This window comes from Zootoca vivipara, chromosome 2 (genome assembly GCF_965207765.1).
Source record: "Zootoca vivipara chromosome 2, rZooViv2.hap1.1, whole genome shotgun sequence".
NCBI classification, from domain to species: Eukaryota; Metazoa; Chordata; class Lepidosauria; order Squamata; family Lacertidae; genus Zootoca; species Zootoca vivipara.
The window spans coordinates 72,785,433-72,803,192 of record NC_142584.1 but is presented as its reverse complement, the minus strand read 5'-3'; the positions used below and the strand labels follow the sequence as shown (position 1 = coordinate 72,803,192).

Below are 17,760 nucleotides of genomic sequence, written 5' to 3'. Positions count from 1 at the left end.
TGCGTCAGCCTAGTGGTCACTGCACTGAAGTGAGAGCAGCACATCTTTCTCAATACCACCCTTCCTACATAGCCCACTGCATTCTATTACTGTAGATCAGCAAATAACCCTTTATTGTCAGCATGCCACTTAAAGTGTTCTGCTTTAGCTCATATAACAGAGGCAAGGAAATGCCTTTTCAGCTGACAAGTGGGACCTAAGAAAGAAAGAAGGACGGGGTACAAGTAATAAATTATCATTATTACTCAATACGATTTACAAAGTTGAAAACAAAATCTTTTTCCTGAATTATTTAATATTCCTGTACAATATTCACATGGCCTGAACTTGAGGGGCTCCAAAAAGTCCTGGTATTGGTCCCAGAAATCAAAGCAGCACTCAAGTCCTTTTGATACTCTCTTCACATATAATCTGTATTGAAGTCATATGCATCATCCAGGTCTCTAGTCTTCTCTATGTTGAGTTGTTTACCTTCAGAAGGAAAAAAATATATGTCAGGCTGAAATAATCTGCTTGCTCAAGGTGACATTAGTATTTTGAAATTCTTTAATCTTAATCAATGTACCTGTAGGTAACTTCCCCAAGTCTGCATTATTTGCTTTTAGCTCTTCAGAGGTTGTTTTGCTGTTTGCTGTTCTGTTGCTTTCCTGAAACAAGGTGACAGGAATGTAAAATGTCAACATGACAGCGCTGATGGTGCTTAAACATTTTACTAAAAGCCAAAGGCATTACAGTGGTACCTCTGGTTACAAACGCTTCAGGTTACACCGATAACCCGGAAGTAGCTGCTCCTGGCTGCAAACTTTGCCCCAGGATGTGAATGGAAATTGCATGCCTGAGGCGCGCGAGCAGCGGGAGGCCCCATTGGCGAAAGTGCACCTCAGGATAAGAACAGTTTCAGCTTAAGAACAAACCTCCGGAACAAATTAAGTTCGTAACCAGAGGTACCACTGTATTTCCAACAGGAAGCTATTTGCAACACATGCAAATTCAAAAATAACCTACAAGTGTAGGTTGTACTGTCTTGACAGTGTGCCATTTTATTCATGGATAAGGACAGAGGCCAAGAATTCCACCCTCTCCACTCTTTGCTGACGACTCTAGAGATATGATTAATCTAGGTGCTCCTAGATGTACCTCTTTAATATCACTTTCTATCTCTTCCTCCTCCTCCTCCTCCTCTTCTCCTTCAGTTAATTCCTCCTCATCTTCACTCGCTTCTGTCTTCTCCCCGTCCAATACTTCCTCTGGCAGTTCACTCTCTTCTATTATGCCCTTGGTGAAGCCAAGAGATTGAAAGGCAATGCTGCTTGCCTCACTAGGATATTTGCTACCTGTAAAAGAAATGTCCATTAATGCTATATGGGCAGAACTCTTGAAAGTGCTTTCCCAAAGGACAAATACTCTGGTCCGATTTCTACCAAAACGGTTCCACATTTTAAGTGAACTGTGCAGCAGAAAGCATCAAAGATGCAAGATGCTTAATTCATTTTCTAGCTTTAGTTGTATGTATTTGTAAGCACAACACACTCAGGAGCATTAAGTTTACATCTCTCACTATAATCAAGATTCCATGGCACCTAAGACAGTGATGCCATTGTTTGTTTTGACCCACAGAACAGTAGCAGCCCCTGAAAACTGAGCCACCTCCCAACTGCATAGCTCTGGCCACTCATGCTAGAAGCTTGATAAGCTTCAGGAGATGGCTCTTAGTGGGCAGCATTATTTTATACACCTAATAAACGAAGTGGCATAACATAGCAAAACAACAATTACCCAACTGCTCTGAAACTCACATCTTAAGACCCAAGATTAATTTGGTACACCAGCATCACCTTTTATGGTACTTTTGTTATCTTCTTCCAGATCCTGAAGATTAAAAGCCTGTTGTGCTGCTGCTACAATTTCACGGGAAAGGTGTGGCGACAGAGTCCATGCTGGAGGAGGCCGCGAATAGTAACTCACTTTGGCCCTAAAAGGGGGGGGGAGGAGAGAAAATTGTTTGCAAAGGATCTAAAAACCAGGAATTTGCCCAATTTATTCAGGAGAAGAGGAGGGCTGGAGAGCTGGCTTTACATTGTGTAAATTGCAAGGGGCTGGCTAGCAGCACAAAGCATTCTGGTCTTGCCTTCCAGGAGTTAACATTTAATTGTACACCCCCAATTTTCCACCTTGTTTCTAGGGCTGTAGCTGACCCCAAAAAAGGGGGGGAGGTGGCAACTAGCAGAGAGAAAGATTCAAGTAGCAGCATTGCAAGGAAGTGCAGAAGTTGAGCAAGGAGGGGTGAGAGAGGTTCTCTTTCTCTACACCATGTTCTTTTAAGCACAGCACCTATTTCTCAGCAGCAAATCTTTCATGCAGACAAATGAGAACATATTTACCCTGTCCAATCATACATAAATAGTTTGGCCGCACTTTCTGTATCAGCAAGACCTCCTTTCTTCAGCATTCCTCTCTTCTGAGCAAGCAGAGTTAAGAACTCCAGAGAGTTTCTGTAGTCTGGGATGTTGTAGTGCAGCATAATCTGAAATAATAATAAAAAGAAAGCCTCTTATATGTACACCAGATTCTCCAACATCACTCGTAAGCCCAAGCCTTTTAACGGCAAGAGCAGCGTTTTCTTGCTCCAGTTTATGTATCTAGACCACAACAGAAAGCAGAAGTGGGTCAGAACTCCTTAGGAAGCACCATTAAGCACAAAGCAAGATCAGAGTTGGATCTGATGTCTTCACTGTAACAGTAAGACATAACAAATATCCTCATTTCTCACTTGGCTAATACAGCAATAAGCATGAATCTGTTCAATGATGGGGCATATAAAACTTGAAATTCATATTTTATAACCCAACCAAATTCTCAGTTGTGATCTGTTTAAACTTTTTAAAGATTGCACTTTTAAATAATTATAGTATGTGCTGGGACCTCATAGTGAAGAGCAGGTAAGGAATATGGTAAACAAGAGCATTAACTTGTTGAATCTTATCTGATTTAATCTCAAGAGTCTGACATGATAGGCAAACATAGATGATTCTATCTGTGTGAACTTGATGCTACACAACTGCTACCGAACCTTGCCAGAAAGCAGACCAACAGCTGTTTTATCAACACAATTAATAAAACAGATGGAGAACCTGTAGCGCTTTGGGTGCTGGTGGACGTCAACTCCCATTAGTTCCTGCTAGCATGGCCAATGAACAGGGATGGTGGTAGTTTTAGTCCAACTACACCAGGAGAGCCACTGGTTCCCCATAACTGCAACAAGTGTGCAAGCTAAACACACCCGAGTCCAATAAATTACATGGAAACTACAATAGCTTTACCTGCTGTTTGCTGCAATGCTTCAGAATAGCATCTACTGAACCAACCAAGTTTTCAGCATCAATGTCTGCAGTACTTCTCAGTGCCAGAGCAAGAGCAGAGCTGGAAGGCGCTACAATGATACATGGACTATCTAACATCCTGATCTGTTTGTCGATGTGAACTATTTGTAGACACCTTTAAAAGAACGCACACATAATGAGCATTAGGGGTTTTAGAAAAACCAAACACCAGGAAATATTTGACAAAGAAGCAAATCATAAAGCAGGAGTGGAAAAAGTGTGGCACTCCCAAACTCGTATCATTATCAGCCAGCAATGCTGAGGGATGATGGGAGTTGTAGTTCAGCAATGTCTGGAAAACCAAAAGTTCCCCATCCTTGTCATACAGAATCAAAGCATATTAGATCTGGGCTAGATGGGAGTCTTTCCAGAAAGCACAAATCTGAACATGTCAGGTTGCAATTACTGGGATATGCAAGGTTATTCTCCACTATGTGACCCGTTTACTCTTGATTCAATTCCCATGATCTCTTCTAACAGCCCTGGTCCAATGAAGTCAAAACAAATGGTCTAGTTTCACAACCAGCAATCTTGACACAATTTAATTAAACATTTTATAGCACTCTGCTTAACAATAAGGAAGATTATATCCATTTCATTACCAATTTGAAAATGGCTATGCAATGGGAAAGCTGAAAATGAAATATTGTTAGAATGGTTCCCCACCCCGTCCTAACAATACATCTCCCTAATGGGATCTCTTTTGTGTAAATGGAGAGAAGAAGATGAACCACAGGAGGGATCATAGTGAAGTTGAATGGCAATCCTTGAAAAACGTTGTACCATGAAAGCAAACTAACTTAGTGAGGCCTCTGTCTGGTCCCACGTCGCAGGCATGCAGCTCTTTCAAACTATTGATTACGCTGCTTTTCCCTGTGTTAGGAAAACCTGAAGGCCAAGATACAAAATAAGAACAAAGGTGCATTAGTAACCATATTTGGCATGCTAAATATCTGAAGAGGAAAGTTTCCATTTTCTTGGGGGGGGGGGGAAATCTGCTTATGCTACCAGACCAGCATTTGCCCAGTGGAGGTGGAACTCCCCCTGCTGACTCCCCCAATCACATAACTTGCACTGCATCACAGCTCTTTTCTTCCCCATCTGTACGATTCACAATTTCCATGAAGACATTGCTTAAGCTCTATGTTGCCAGTGAAGTCTAAGTGTGTTCAGCTGCAGTTCCTCGCATGAATCCCTTGCCCTCTCCTCTACCAGTTCTCTCTTTACCCAACTTTGGATTGGAAGTATCTTGGGAAGAGATGACTGTTCATGCTCTTAGTACAAATAATTCTAAGAGCCACCTTCCTTTCCATTCAACGATCCCAGAAGAAATGGCCAGAGCAAGGGTGAGCCACATTTCACAGACACTCCCCACCCCCACAAAAAGTGCAGTTGGGAAGATTACATGTAAAGATGGCTCCTTCTCCTTGGTGGAGTGAGTGTCCATAGATCTCTCCCACCCCCACCCCCGATGTTTATTTAGGTGGGATTCTATCCCAAGTTCAAAACACACCTGGGAGTAGAAATGTCATCTTCAAGTTAAATTATACTCCAGGAAGACTGCTTACTTGGGAGGGATATTGTAGTACAGTGGTACCTCGGTTTACAAACACAATTGGTTCCGGAAGTCTGTATTTAACCTGAAGCGAACTTTCCCATTGAAAGTAATGGAAAGTGGATTAATCCATTCCAGATGGTCCGTGGAGTACTTAAACTGAAGCGTACTTCACCTGAAGCGAACTTTCCCATTGAAAGTAATGGAAAGTAGACTAATCCGTTCCAGGCGGGTCTGCGGAGTACTTAAACTGAAAATACTTAAACCGAGGTATGACTGTATATATTCAATCTCCACTGTTTCCTTTACCCACCCCTTGCAATATTGCTGAGGGGGCCATGAGGGTGGTGGCATGCAGAGCACAAGAGAAATGTTTGTAGGTGGTACTGCCACCTTCTAATTTTTGGCATTGATTTGTTCTCTAAAAAAATATTTCACCAATAAGCGTGTGAGATACACCCATTTTAAAGCTGCCTGCGGAGCGAGATCAGAGTTGGATCTGAAGTCTTCACAATAATGTAAGATAAAATGATATATCCTCATTTCTCACTCCAGTGACAAAACAGACCAGGTATAACACCACCACCACCTCCAGGATGCTGGGCATGTGCATGGTGTTTTGAGCTCATACTACGGCGTTTTAAGCACTTCATTCCCACAGCACGTCCCTGAAAGGCTACAGCTAAAGGCAAGAGGCCTTTTTTGAATTGCCACCATGTGATAGCACATAGCCACTAAAACTGCTACAGTGCTCAGATTACTGCAACCCAAGGAACTCCATGTAGACAAAAAAATCGGGCACTTACCAACCACACCAACCTGAATAACCCTGTCTTTAGTTGCACTGTGCTCTCGAAGGAGTTTTAGCAGGCACTCGCTCCCAAAACATAAGCTGGATCTCGATAAATCAATATATGCACTACGTCTTTTTGTGTGCTTCTTCTGTTGCTGTAGATTTAAATTACGATCGAGTACGTCACCATCAGAGGAAATGATTTCATAAGGCAATGTGTTTAAAACAGCAATTCAAACTACACACAGATCTGTGCACCAAATGGAAAAACCTTAATTGTCTTTTAAGGAGAAGGACAAACTCGCAACAAACACATCTATGAAATGAGTGGCAGACTGCAGCACAGAAATCTGTCATGGGACAGAGGAAGACACAGTGGTGCAACCGAATTGCACCTTTGGTTGTACTTGCCATATGTTTCCCGGCCAAATTATTTTAGGACAAAAGTAACAATGCAGTTTTCAGAAGCAACTGCTTACTCGTTGGGAGAAAAGTACATAGAACTCTTTGAAAAAGTGATAAATTAACTGATAGCTATCAGTTAAAGGCCTCCATTCCTGGACTTTCATTTCTGAAAATGCTTCCCATCATTAAAGCCATTTCATTCATACCACCCTTCATCCGAGGATCACTTCACAATATAAAAACACAGAAGCACATACCGCAGTAACAAACAAGAGCCAATACCCCTCCAAGTTTAAAAGGCCACAGAATTTTGTAAAGGCCTGGAAGAAGAGGAAGGCTTTTGCCTGACGCCTAAAGATATGTAAAGAAGGCGCCAAGCGAGCCTCCCTTGAAGAGAGCATTCTACAAGCGGAGCCACCGCAGAAAAGGCCCGTTCTCGAGTTGCTGCCCACCAGACTTCTCGTGGAGGGGAAACACTAATTTTTGAAATGAAAATAGTAATAATAAAACAAAAGGCAGAGAAACTAGACCCACCAAAAACATTGGAGTTAAGCTATCCACAACTAATCAAAATCCACTGATTTCAGTGGATGTACAAGGGGCAGTGGGGGCACCGTTCCCACACTGATGTACTAATGGGAGCACGTTTGGTGCGGGAAAAGAACAGCCCCAGCGCGTGTAAATCTGCATCCACGCAGAATTCCCCCACTCAGTCAAGAACACCAATTGGCTAAAGGGTCTCGACCAGGCATACGCAGAAGGTAAATATACTGTTACAACCTGTTGGCTAGGAGGGAATGCATTTTCATATTAGGATTTTCAGTCTCTCTCTCCCCCCCCCATAACGTTCCATGCAAGCAACATAATTCAGCATTGCCGAAAAGGTGGGGGGTCCTCTTACCACAGTTTTGTCTTTTTGCTGCATCGCAGACTTAAAAGCAACTGTTGGCAGTTCCTGGTTTAAATAATCCAGCCATTTCTCCAAGTTTTCTTTCGGTATTAGGTCTGAAAGATAACACCACCGCAAACCCCAATGTGCAAAAATTAGGCAGTGATCACATTGCTGGTGATAAAATGGTTTCAAGGAAAGGCAGCTGCGGTAAGTCTGCTCAGTGGATTTGTTAAGTGCTGATGCAATGGATGAAGCATATTTCAACCCATGAAAACATGCCACAAGATACTTTGCAATTTCAAAGATGACTGTATCCCATCCCCTTTAGATGCGAGGAACTGCTTTATTTCCCTTCGTTTAGAGGAAAACCCAAATGCTTTTTTATATATATATATAAAGTTTGCTAGATGGCTTTTTTTTTGGTCTTGTCTCCAGCAAAGTACTGTACAATAAAATAACTAGATTCCAACTACTAGATTTAGATTTTGCCTGGTACACCTCATTTACCTTTGGCAAGTATTGAGGTACGTATCTTTATCTGCCTCATGAAACTGCCCAGCTGAATCTTAAATAAATAGTAATAACAGGAATATATATAACAAGTTCACTAAAAGCCTTTTAATTAGTCATACCTTGGAAGTCGAACGGAATACGTTCCAGAAGTCCGTTCAACTTCCAAAACATTCAGAAAGCCAAGTGCGGCTTCTGATTGGCTGCAGGAAACTCCTGCAGCCAATTGGAAGCCCCATCAGACGTTCGGGTTCCAAAGAAGGTTCGCAAACCGGAACAATCATTTCCGGGTTTGCGGCATTCGGGATCCAAGACGTCCAAGTACCAACGCGTTCGGGATCCAAGGTATGACTGTATTGATTTTATTGTTGATTGTGGCAGTTCACACAAAATAGAAAAGATGGACACCATAAAACGCTGTTACCTTCAATATAGGGTTGCTAGTTGATTAGAAAAAAATAATAATACAGTAACCCCCCCCCCTTTACACATGTTCAATTCAGACCTGAAGAGCCTCAGCAAAGCCCCTCTTGGGGCTTCAGAGAAGGTTTCCTTGAGAAGCGCAGTGGAGCTTTGCTGAGGCTCCCAGCTAGCAGCTGACATGTGGGAAAGTGGCTGCTGTGGCTGTTGCTAAAACTACCCTATTGCAACCGGAACAGTGAGCTCAGAGTTGGATCTGACAGTCTTCAGAGGTACGTCAGTATCATTTTGTATTTTCCTCATAGCTCACATCCCACTAGAATGTTATTTAACTGGGTGATTGTACAAAGTCTGCTAGGTAGTGAAACTTTGGATGCTTGGATTTAAGTCAATCCCACCCTACTGATGCCAGATGAAAAGTATCTTGATACCAAACAAAAGCCATTACTTGTAATATTATTATTAAACACAGGAGGACATACTTCTAAGTAAACACAAACATTTACTTCCATTCTTAGGCATCACACATTATAATGAAACCACTAATTATTTGGGTTCAACTAAACTGATATGTATTTGTAGGATTTTTTTTTAAAATATTATTTTCACTTACCAATTTTATTTAAAACCAGCAGTATTTTTTTCTCTCCTTCCATCTGACTAACAAGTTGCTCCACCTGTGGGCACCTGCTGCCTAGAGGGTCTCTAGCATCTAAGACTTCCAGCACTACGTCAGAAGCTTCAATCACCTGAACAGCAACAGGGGAAAGGTACACATTCCAGGGTTAAAATCTGCACACAAATGTTGTCGCCATGTTCATTGTAAGGAGTAGTTAAGATAAGGGCACTTTCTCTAATCTAACCGAATCTTAAAATCTGTTTGAAAGCAGCTGTCTCATCCTTTTTAGAACCATAGAAAATCTATGACATCTCTCTTTGCAATGGTCAAAATACAAAGAGAAACACAACCATTTTCAAAAACCAGTTGGGACCACTTGGAAAACTGGGCAGTGCTGGGGTCTCCAAGTAAAAGAGCATGTCACATGGCTGAAATGAAGGCGTTAGGTTCCCTGGATGGTAAATGGCCACAGTGAAAGTGTTTTTCACATGACTGTAAAAATTTTTACCTTTTTAAGCTCCTTGCAAAAGAATTTCTGTGACTTTTTCTCTGACTGCCGGCTTGCCTTTGCTTTTTGTTTTGCGGCTGATTTCTAAGATAAAGTAGATACAGAAATGAACATTTAGTAAACAGGAATCTAGCATCACTTAGAACCGAAACACTGATCATCAGGGCTTCAATCTTTTAAAGCAACAAGAACACAAAATTACATGACAATTACCGTATTGGCCCGAATATAAGCCGCACCCGCATATAAGCCGCACCTTTAAAATTGAAGGGGGGGGGAGACAATACCTGGGCTGCTCTCGGGGGGGGGGACACCGCTTTGCCGGCTGCTTCCCCCCTTCCCCCCAGTGGCTCAGGGGAAGCGGTCAGGCTGCGCTATGTTGCCCCGCACTGCTCTCTGGGGAGGGGGACCCGTGCTGCTTTGCTGGTGCCCCCTACCCCCGACAGCTCGGGGGAGGCTTGGGAGCGGCAGGCAGGCAGGCAGCGCGCCACTGCCCTGTGCTCCTGGGATGTTTTCCGGGGGGGGGGGGAGCCCGCTGTTTGCTGGCGGCATAAGGTCGCGAATATAAGCCGCACTCTAACTTTTCACATTCTCTGTGTAAGTATTTGGAAGAGACTCCTTTCAGCCCTACAAAACATCATAATTGGAATGAAAAAACAAATCAATCAAATTTTATAAATAAATAAATATATCCCCAAGTATTAGCCTACATTTCGGGAAAACATTCAGTTGGATCTGTCTGAATAAAACAAACTTCTGCTCATGCAGTGGGACTTCTCTTTCCTTCCCTCCTCCCTCCTGAGGCCTCCCCCATCTACTCTGTATCAAAGCATACCATGTAGGGCAGGGGTCCCCAGACTTACCGGCGTTTGGGCCGGTTCCCACCGCGCCGATCGCGCGGCGGGCCGGAGGGTGCGGGCTGGGGAGTGCGCGCCCGTGCGCATGCGCACGGGCGCTTACTGGCGCGGCGGCGCGCTTCCAGGGTGGGAAAAGCACCGAAAATCCGTTGTGCGCATGCGCGTGGGCCTCCCCCGACCTGGAAGTGCACCAGAAATGACTTCTTCCGGGTCGGGAGAGGCCCATACGCATGCGCACAAAGGATTTTCGGCGCTTTTTTCCCAACCCGGAAGAGCGCTGCGCGCCGCAAGAGCGGGCGTCGTGCGCCGTCGCGGGCCGGATTGGCAGGCTAATTGGGCCGCATCCGCCCCCCGGGCCGTAGTCTGGGGACCCTGATGTAGGGTGTGCTTGTGGTGGGGGATGGCAGGCAATTGGAAGGCTCTGGATGGATTTGACGTCTGGCCATTTTAGGCAAATGGAGGGAAATGTTGCCAAACTGGAAAGCAAGGGAACTGCAGAAGCCCAACTGGCACAGATGTTTGGCACAGTACTCGGATGCCATTATTCCAGTTGTCACAAATGAAATTTTTCATGTTTCGTGAAGTATTTCTGATCTAAGTGAAAGGCATACCTTTTCAGAAAGCTTTACTTTGGAAGCATCCTTTTTATTAGCTTCTTGTTTGCGTTTCTTTTCTAGCTCCTTCTGCCGATCAAGCTTCTGTTGTTTCTTTAGTTCTTCACGCTGTTCACATGCACAAACACACAAAGGCACCAAGTTACATACAGGATCTCCTACTGTATTCAGAAAAGCACCACGGCTACCCAGAATTCGACTATGTTTAGTGTTGAATACCACCTTATAACCTTGAAAACCCAAGCATATTAACAAAGGACAGTGGGAGAACGCCATAACAGTGCTGAACCAGTTGCCAAGTTCCAATTTCCTTCTGTTTGAGTTTGTGAAGTCACACAGAAGCAAATGCCAAAGCGTTTCAACACTTTGTGCTGAAACTGTCACAGAAATGCCAGTGCTGCAGCCCAGGTTAATTACTCCAATTAGAATATTAACCACAAATGTCGCTGAACTGACTAATTAAATACTGTAAGAAATTAAAGCCAGCCAGTACTATGTAGGTCAGAAGCGGGGAATCTGTTTTAAGCCCAAGGACAACACTGTAAACAGTGTCTTCGTACAGTAGGATAGTTCATACAGATACCCAGAAAAGAAAGAGGCATTCTCAGAGTTCAAGTACACATCCTAGCCAGGCATAAAGCAGTAGGGATGTGAAACAGGGCTGTTCAGGGACGTTTCCCAAGAGCTGGACAGAGATGCCTGGAGGCCAGTCTTTGTCCCCTGGACCCAAGGCTCTTCATCTTGTTACAGGTGAACCACTGACTGCTGAAAGTAGACAGTGATTCACTAAGAGTTCCATAACAATATGCCATGAATATGCAAGTTCTTTTACCCTTTGTTTCCTTTGTTCTGCTTCCCGAAGAACCTGCTCCTTGAAAGGTGCCGCATTGGGAACTCCTAGATCTTTCTTTGGCTTTTTGTGCCCACGTTTCTTGGCTTCCTTCCGGACTTTTCTGTTGTGTTCTCGCACCTGTAACCAACAATGGGCAGATTTTGCTATTAAAAGATGCTCAAGTTTGTTCATTACACTGTGATCTGTGTTTTGTATACAGGTAACTTACAACTTACACATTTAACTTGCATGCATTTAGCTTTACATACTTGGCTAATTAATATTAATAATAATAATAATAATAATAATAATAATAATAATAATGGCAGGCATTCAGGAAAAAGACTGGCAATCCCACCCACCAATGAACCCAATGTGCTTTGATAATATGCAATTTTGGCTTTACATGCTATTCCAGGAAACCCCCATGTAAGTTGACAGTCACCTCTACTTAGTATAGTTATATTCATACCACCTTTTAGCATTATCTCCAACAGTTTTGAATTACTGCAGGAAACATTCAGCATCTAAACATCCCAGTGATTAAGTAGTGAGTGGAATAAGGACTGAATACCGTACACAACTGATAAAAGTATAACTGGCAGTGAAAATAAAAGAAGGGTATGTGGCCGATACTGAAGGTTCTCTGTGTATGTCATCTTTGCTTTTAAAGTTCAGAATGCGCCGGCATAACTGTTGACAGGTACAAGGCAAACAGATCATAGAATGCTGTTCCAGCTACTATAGCTGCCAGTATGCTTCTGAGCCTGATTCAAAGTGCCAGCCTTGATTTATAAAACTCTTCAGGGCTTCTTCTTAGGTCATTCTCTAGGTGCCCCTCTAGTGGAAGCTCGGAGGGTGGTGAGAACGGGCCTTTTCAGTTGTGGTTCCCTGTCTCTGGAATGCTCTCCCTAGCGAGGTCTGCCTTGTGCCTTCATTAACGCATTTTTGGTGCCAGGTAAAATTATCTGCACACCTGAGGCTTTTGATAGAATAAGATGTTGATTTTACCCTTTGCCTTCCCAACAACCCTGCGAGATAGGTTCAGTTTTAACTGTAGCTCATGGAAATAACTTACCTCAAGAACAATCCTGCCCTCTCCCTTGAGAAATAGTAGATTGCACACTGCTGAGTAACTTACCTTTTTCTGTATTTTAAAGCGTTTGTGGCAGGTCATACGCTTACTAGCTTTCTTCAACTCTGAAATATAAAAAGCCCAAGGGTAAATGCCTGCAGATCCAAGCCAACAACAGGTGGTTAAATGTGTGCCTCAACCTTCTCCTCCACAAATATGATCCAAAGCACTATAAAATATACACAACACAGTATAAAATCATACCACTTATAGGCAGCAGGTGGAGGAAAAAACCCCAGCATACCAGGCAAAGGGCTTCTCCTTGCCGGTATGCAATTCTATCCACAAGTTTTGTTTTTAAAGTGGAAGTGCATTCAGAAGTGGTATCTCCATCTGCAGTCGTAGGTATACTCAAGCGTTCTGTGCTGCATGTGTAGCACAGCCTTAGATTGCACTAAGCAGAAATTAAAGACCTCAACCTCCATTCCCACATCTCTCACATCCTCAGAAACTGCTTTGTCGTGACCCAACACTACCAGTACAGTATTGATTCAACCCCTGGCCGATCTCTATAGCGTTCAATCAGACTTGCTTTCTAAGGGCTGATATCATGTGGGCAAGAGGAGGCCGAGTGGGGAGCCTGGCAGCCCTGCTCTGCCTCCTTATCCCTGCACGGATGTTGCATTGGGGGGGGGGGGGAGGCCAAGCACGGAGCCCAGCTTTGTGGCAAGTCGGTGCCATTGGTACTAATGGAAAAGGAATTAAGCCAACATTCCTGATTGATTGCCATGCTGGCTGGAGATGAGATGAGGGAGGTCATAATCTAACATCATCTGTAGACCCCAGCCTGGGAAATACTGCTATGAGTTAAATCACCTATAGGCCAATGAAAGGGTCCTCAATCTCTAGGACTTACCTCCTGGAAGCTGTGTTTATGGCTACAGCCTTTGCTGTGCACATTTACTCAGATACTAAGTTTGGTTGATTTCATTGGGGGTTAAAGTGTGCAAAGAACTGCAGGCTAAACATACACTGAAGTTAGAGTATGTTTAGCCTGCACAGGAAAGGTGTCTGGATGTTACATGCCCAAGATTTTGACATGGTTGCGTGGGAAGGTTTTGTCCGGCACTATTCAGCTTCTTGCTGTTGAGAACCTTTCCGGGTTTACAAGCATACAGTTTAAACAGCTGGAAATCTTCACCAAAAGTGGAAAGACAGCTAACTCCTCCCTCTCTTACATATTAATAAGAGCAAAGGCAGACGGACAAGTTCATCTTCAGTAGCAGCCACAATTTTCCATGTTTTTAGGATTGTTTAGGATCGTTAGAAGGGAACCCTATACAGTAGCCTCCAAATGTGCGGCCTTCAATTTCCATTAGCTCCAGCCAGTGTAAGTAGGCCAAAAATTCTCCAAAGAACCCCCCTTCTGCTGAATAGTAACCCAAAGAGCAAAAGCAAGGGCTTGCCCACAGACACTGAATGAGATTTGCCCAGTCTTGCCCAAACACCTGGGGTTTTTCGGTGCTCTATATAGGGGAGCATCAACAATCAGTTTTGAGAGGGCAGAACTTAGCAGTGAGTGAGGCTTCAGACGGCGAAAAAGACACGGAAAGATTGGGAGCAAGGAAAAAACACACACCGGGAGACCAAAACATTACATTACCAGCCCGTGGACTGGAGGAAGGTGGAAAAACGGCGCGAGGAGCGAGGTGGGAAGCACACTAAGAGAACAGCAAAGGGGCTTCTATTCACGTTGCCTGACCTATTAATGTAAGGCCAAAAGCGGGTTAGGGGTTTGCAGAGGCCCGAGCAAGAGGATGGGCGCATCAGTACTTTTTTCTCTCTACAAATGTTTAGGGGCACTCTCATTCTCCTACGCACATTGAAATACTGTCCCTCAATGAGGCGAAACTTAAGATTCACAAAATGTTCACCCCCCCCCCCCAAAAAAGCACTGGGCGCAGTTCTCAAAACCCGCTTGCGGTTTTCGCCGCGCGGGCACGTGGCCGGTCACTGTAAGTCGAGATCGCGGGGGCTGGATGGGCCTTGGGCCTGATCCATGCAGGCCTTTTCGGAGTTTGGAAACCTAAGTTCCTGGGTTAGACCCGGAAGCGCCTCTCCAAGTCTTCCCCCCCACCCCGCAATACAGGAAGCACCTCGCGTCCTGAGACCCCCGAAGCCGCGGCCGAAGAGCCCAAGCCACTTTTCCCACGCCCGCCCAGCTCCTCCATGGAGGCCGCGATTAGCAAAGAACTGGCCCGCCAAGGCGCACGTTGGCCTGGCCGCCCACGAGAGAAGCTGCGCGGCTAGGCGACCTTCCCCCTCCTGCCCAAAGCCCTTGAGTAGCGGCAGCAGCAGCAGCAGCCAATCCTTCTTTCCCCGCACCCTCTCCCCAGCAGCACTTACTGGGTCGCCTCATGTCTGCCGCGCAGGAGCTGCTCCTCGCCCGTCTCCTTTCTCGGCCTCGTCTGCCCGGCGCTCCACGTGTAAGGATGAAAACTCGAGGCTCGGCCGTAAAGTGCCTCCCACTCGCTCCCCCCTCCCTGTCGCGCTCCCGGCCTGCGCTTGGCGGCCGAGGTTGGCTGCTTTTGCGACAGCGGCGGGCTCCCCTGCGAGCGAGGGAGAGCGAGCGAGGCTGAGCGGCAACAGTGGCGGCGACGCCGACAGCGCGGGGGGCCGTGGCTTCGACGGGGGCTGAGCGCGGCCGCGGCTGCAGGAGGCGGGGGAGCAGCGGCAGCGGCGGCGGCTGGGTAAGGCGAGGCGGCGGGCGAGCGAGGCGGGGCTGAGCAGGGCGCTCTCGGGGAGGGCAGGGCAGGCAGGAGGCCGCGGCGGGTTTCCCTTTGTGTGGCTGCGGAGCTGCTGGCGGGTCGCTTTCGCCCCCGACCCCCTGACCGTCCTTCCTCACTGCCTCCTCATTTCCCCCTTCGCCCGCCCACCTGCTCGCTCCCCGCCCGCGTCCCCATTCGCCCCCCAAATGGGACAAGAGCTTGGCCCTCGGGAGACCCTGAATGAACTCCTCTTGACTTCCTAACCCTCTTTCCCCCCACTCTCAATTCACACACCTCTCTCACACGCGACATCACTTTATAGACGGTTCCGTGTTTTTTGTTCGCAGCTGGTTCTCCTTCTCCTCTTAAACCTTAACACCCCCCTCCCCATATTTGTTTTGTTTGATTTGTTGTTTTCCTTCAACTGCGATTTTGGGAAACTTTTAACTTTTCCCTCTCGAAATTGCAAGCATTAACTTCCGCATGTGAGAAGATGATCTGAAGTTTTCACAGTGGTACTGGAGCAGGACGCGCTGCACTTGTCAAAAGCGACATGGTCTCTTCTCTGAGAGATCTACCCCGCCTTGAATTTTAAGCATATGGTGGTGGCTGGCCCCCGATTTCTCATATTAATACCGTCTAGAAAAATTAAGTTAGCACTTATGGTGGTCACTGCATGTCCTTTAAGATCATGACTTAAAGAATAAAGTGGAGCGCTTCTCCTTTCCAAGAGTTACACTGTTGAGAAAGTGGCAAACAGGATGAATGAAAAATGTAGGAATTGTGCACATGGTACTTCAGCAAATATAGGTAGTGCTACTATCTGATGTAAGGGCTATTGCATTTCTAAGTGCTGGTTTTCTGTGTTTAAATTTCAGAAAGGCTTACATTTAGGTGGAACATATATTTTAGAAAGATATCAAATATAGTGTTTCCTACATAAGAAGTGCTATGTTTCTCATTGCTAGGGAAGCATTCCTTGATGCATTTGTTTGAAACAAACGGTAAAAGCCTTGAGAGGCTACTATCAGAGGGCATTTCCATATATTATCTAACTTATTGACAAAATCTGAAATGGGCTGGATCTCTTGTTGACAGGCTGGGTTGGCAGGCTGTTGAAAACATTCTTGCTTAGACAAGCCTACCCAGATGATTAGAAGGCTGATATAGATTTTAATCTGTTTTCGTATTTTAACTTTTGGTATGGTTTAAAATATTGTTATGTAATTTTATCTTTTTGTAAATCGCTTTGAGGTTTTTTTTGTTTTTGTTTTGTTTCCCTAACACCATTTTTTTTCCTGCTGAAAATTGCCATCCCTTAGCTATCTTCAAGTAGGTGTGAAAGTTAAGCAAGAAAATGACACAAAGGAAAGAATTTCTCACAGCCTGATCTGGGTCGATTTGGGTTAGGGAAGTGGGCACATCTGCTTTGGGTTAAAAAAATGTGGGGAATTCTAAAAAAGGGGGTTCATTGATGTAAAGGTAACATCTAGTTAACCTGAAGGGACACAGAGCAAGCTACACATAGACTGTCTTATAATAATCCTGTATTCAATTTACCAATTCATGACTGACAGTAGGAAGATATGTATTACCAGGAAAACATTGTAGATGATTCACAAAATTAAAGGTGGTATTCAAAGCAACACTAAAGGAAATGTTTCATCAGTGCTTGGATTTCTCCTTGTGTGACAGAACATTGTCTTGCTCTTCTCCCCAGAGGCCCTCTAAATCTGTTCTGGAGGTTTCACCAACACTCTAGAACAGGCATAGGCAACCTTGGCTCTCCAGATGTTTTGGAACTACAACTCCCATGATCCCTCGCTAACAGGGCCAGCGGTCAGGGATCATGGGAGTCGTAGTTCCAAAACATCTGGAGAGCCAAGGTTGCCTATGCCTGCTCTAGAACATAATTAGGGGTGGGGTAGATGGAGAAGCAGGGGGAAACCCATTTAATACTGCCCTAAGTTTCGAATCTTGAACTCTACTTAGAAAATCAGGTTTCAGTTCTCTCTACTCAGTGATTGCTACTTCTGAATAAGCAGGTATAGGATTAAACTGAAAGTCCCATTTAAGTTTGTGTGGTGAACTTCTGAAAAAAACATAGAATTATGCTGTGTGATAGTAAATAGCATTGTTGACTACTGCTGCCCTCCAGAAAACCAGGAGCAGAACAGGTCCAGGAGTACCTCTATACTGCATACCTGCTCTCTCTGGAGGTGTGATACAACAGGTAAATCATTTGAATCTTCAAGCATCAGTTCCTTTGGGTTCATTTCATTTGTCAGTATCAGTCTGTAACTTCATCTGAGCATTGGCTCATGGAATCCACACCTGGCTTGGATGTACAGTACAATAAAAAACAAAGTTGGGTGTTGCCAATATAGTAATGATTTGAAACAAAGAGTGATATGTCTCAGTACTCCATATAGATGCTAAGTGGTTGATATGTAGGTGTGTTTGTATAGTTTTTGCATTTTCAGAATAAATATAATTGTTGACCTTGTAATAAAACATAGATGCATATTTTGA

At 44.6% G+C, this 17,760-nt stretch overlaps 2 protein-coding genes and 3 non-coding genes across 14 annotated transcripts in view; 1 reads left to right on the top strand and 4 right to left on the bottom strand.

The window, feature by feature from the left end:
* Window positions 1–275: 275 nt before the first annotated feature.
* GNL3 (G protein nucleolar 3) lies at window positions 276–14,930 on the bottom strand. Its single transcript, XM_035106153.3, has 15 exons — window positions 14,867–14,930; window positions 12,527–12,585; window positions 11,386–11,523; window positions 10,551–10,661; window positions 9,083–9,166; window positions 8,569–8,704; window positions 7,035–7,138; window positions 5,742–5,883; window positions 4,181–4,268; window positions 3,321–3,495; window positions 2,382–2,524; window positions 1,836–1,972; window positions 1,138–1,334; window positions 566–647; window positions 276–471 (listed from the first exon to the last, which is right to left on the bottom strand). The coding sequence occupies exons 1-15, from the start codon at window positions 14,877–14,879 to the stop codon at window positions 401–403; spliced, it is 1,680 nt and encodes a 559-aa protein (XP_034962044.3). The 5' UTR covers window positions 14,880–14,930; the 3' UTR covers window positions 276–400.
* Window positions 2,695–2,768, bottom strand: LOC118081648 (small nucleolar RNA SNORD19). Its single transcript, XR_004692115.1, has one exon. It is a non-coding gene; the product is annotated as a small nucleolar RNA SNORD19 (small nucleolar RNA).
* Window positions 5,411–5,483, bottom strand: LOC118081649 (small nucleolar RNA SNORD19). Its single transcript, XR_004692116.2, has one exon. It is a non-coding gene; the product is annotated as a small nucleolar RNA SNORD19 (small nucleolar RNA).
* LOC118081647 (small nucleolar RNA SNORD19) lies at window positions 8,187–8,263 on the bottom strand. The gene has a single exon (XR_004692114.1). It is a non-coding gene; the product is annotated as a small nucleolar RNA SNORD19 (small nucleolar RNA).
* A 120-nt stretch (window positions 14,931–15,050) lies between the features above and the next one.
* PBRM1 (polybromo 1) overlaps window positions 15,051–17,760 on the top strand; it is a 60,789-nt gene continuing 58,079 nt past the window's right edge. For 9 of the 10 annotated variants that reach the window (XM_035106139.3, XM_060271505.2, XM_060271503.2 and 6 more), the window contains exon 1: window positions 15,051–15,210. The gene's annotated coding sequence lies outside the window, so the exon portion shown is untranslated. The remainder of the gene's footprint in view (window positions 15,211–17,760) is intronic. The other variant, XM_088663193.1, reaches the window with a different exon arrangement.

Excerpts from the sequence above, each read along its gene's own strand:
- GNL3 (XM_035106153.3), bottom strand. Across the intron at positions 11,524-12,526 it reads GCTTTAAAATACAGAAAAAG|GTGCGAGAACACAACAGAAA; the intron begins GTAAGTTACTCA and ends TGTTGGTTACAG. Across the intron at positions 7,139-8,568 it reads GCTGGTTTTAAATAAAATTG|ACCTAATACCGAAAGAAAAC; the intron begins GTAAGTGAAAAT and ends GTTATCTTTCAG.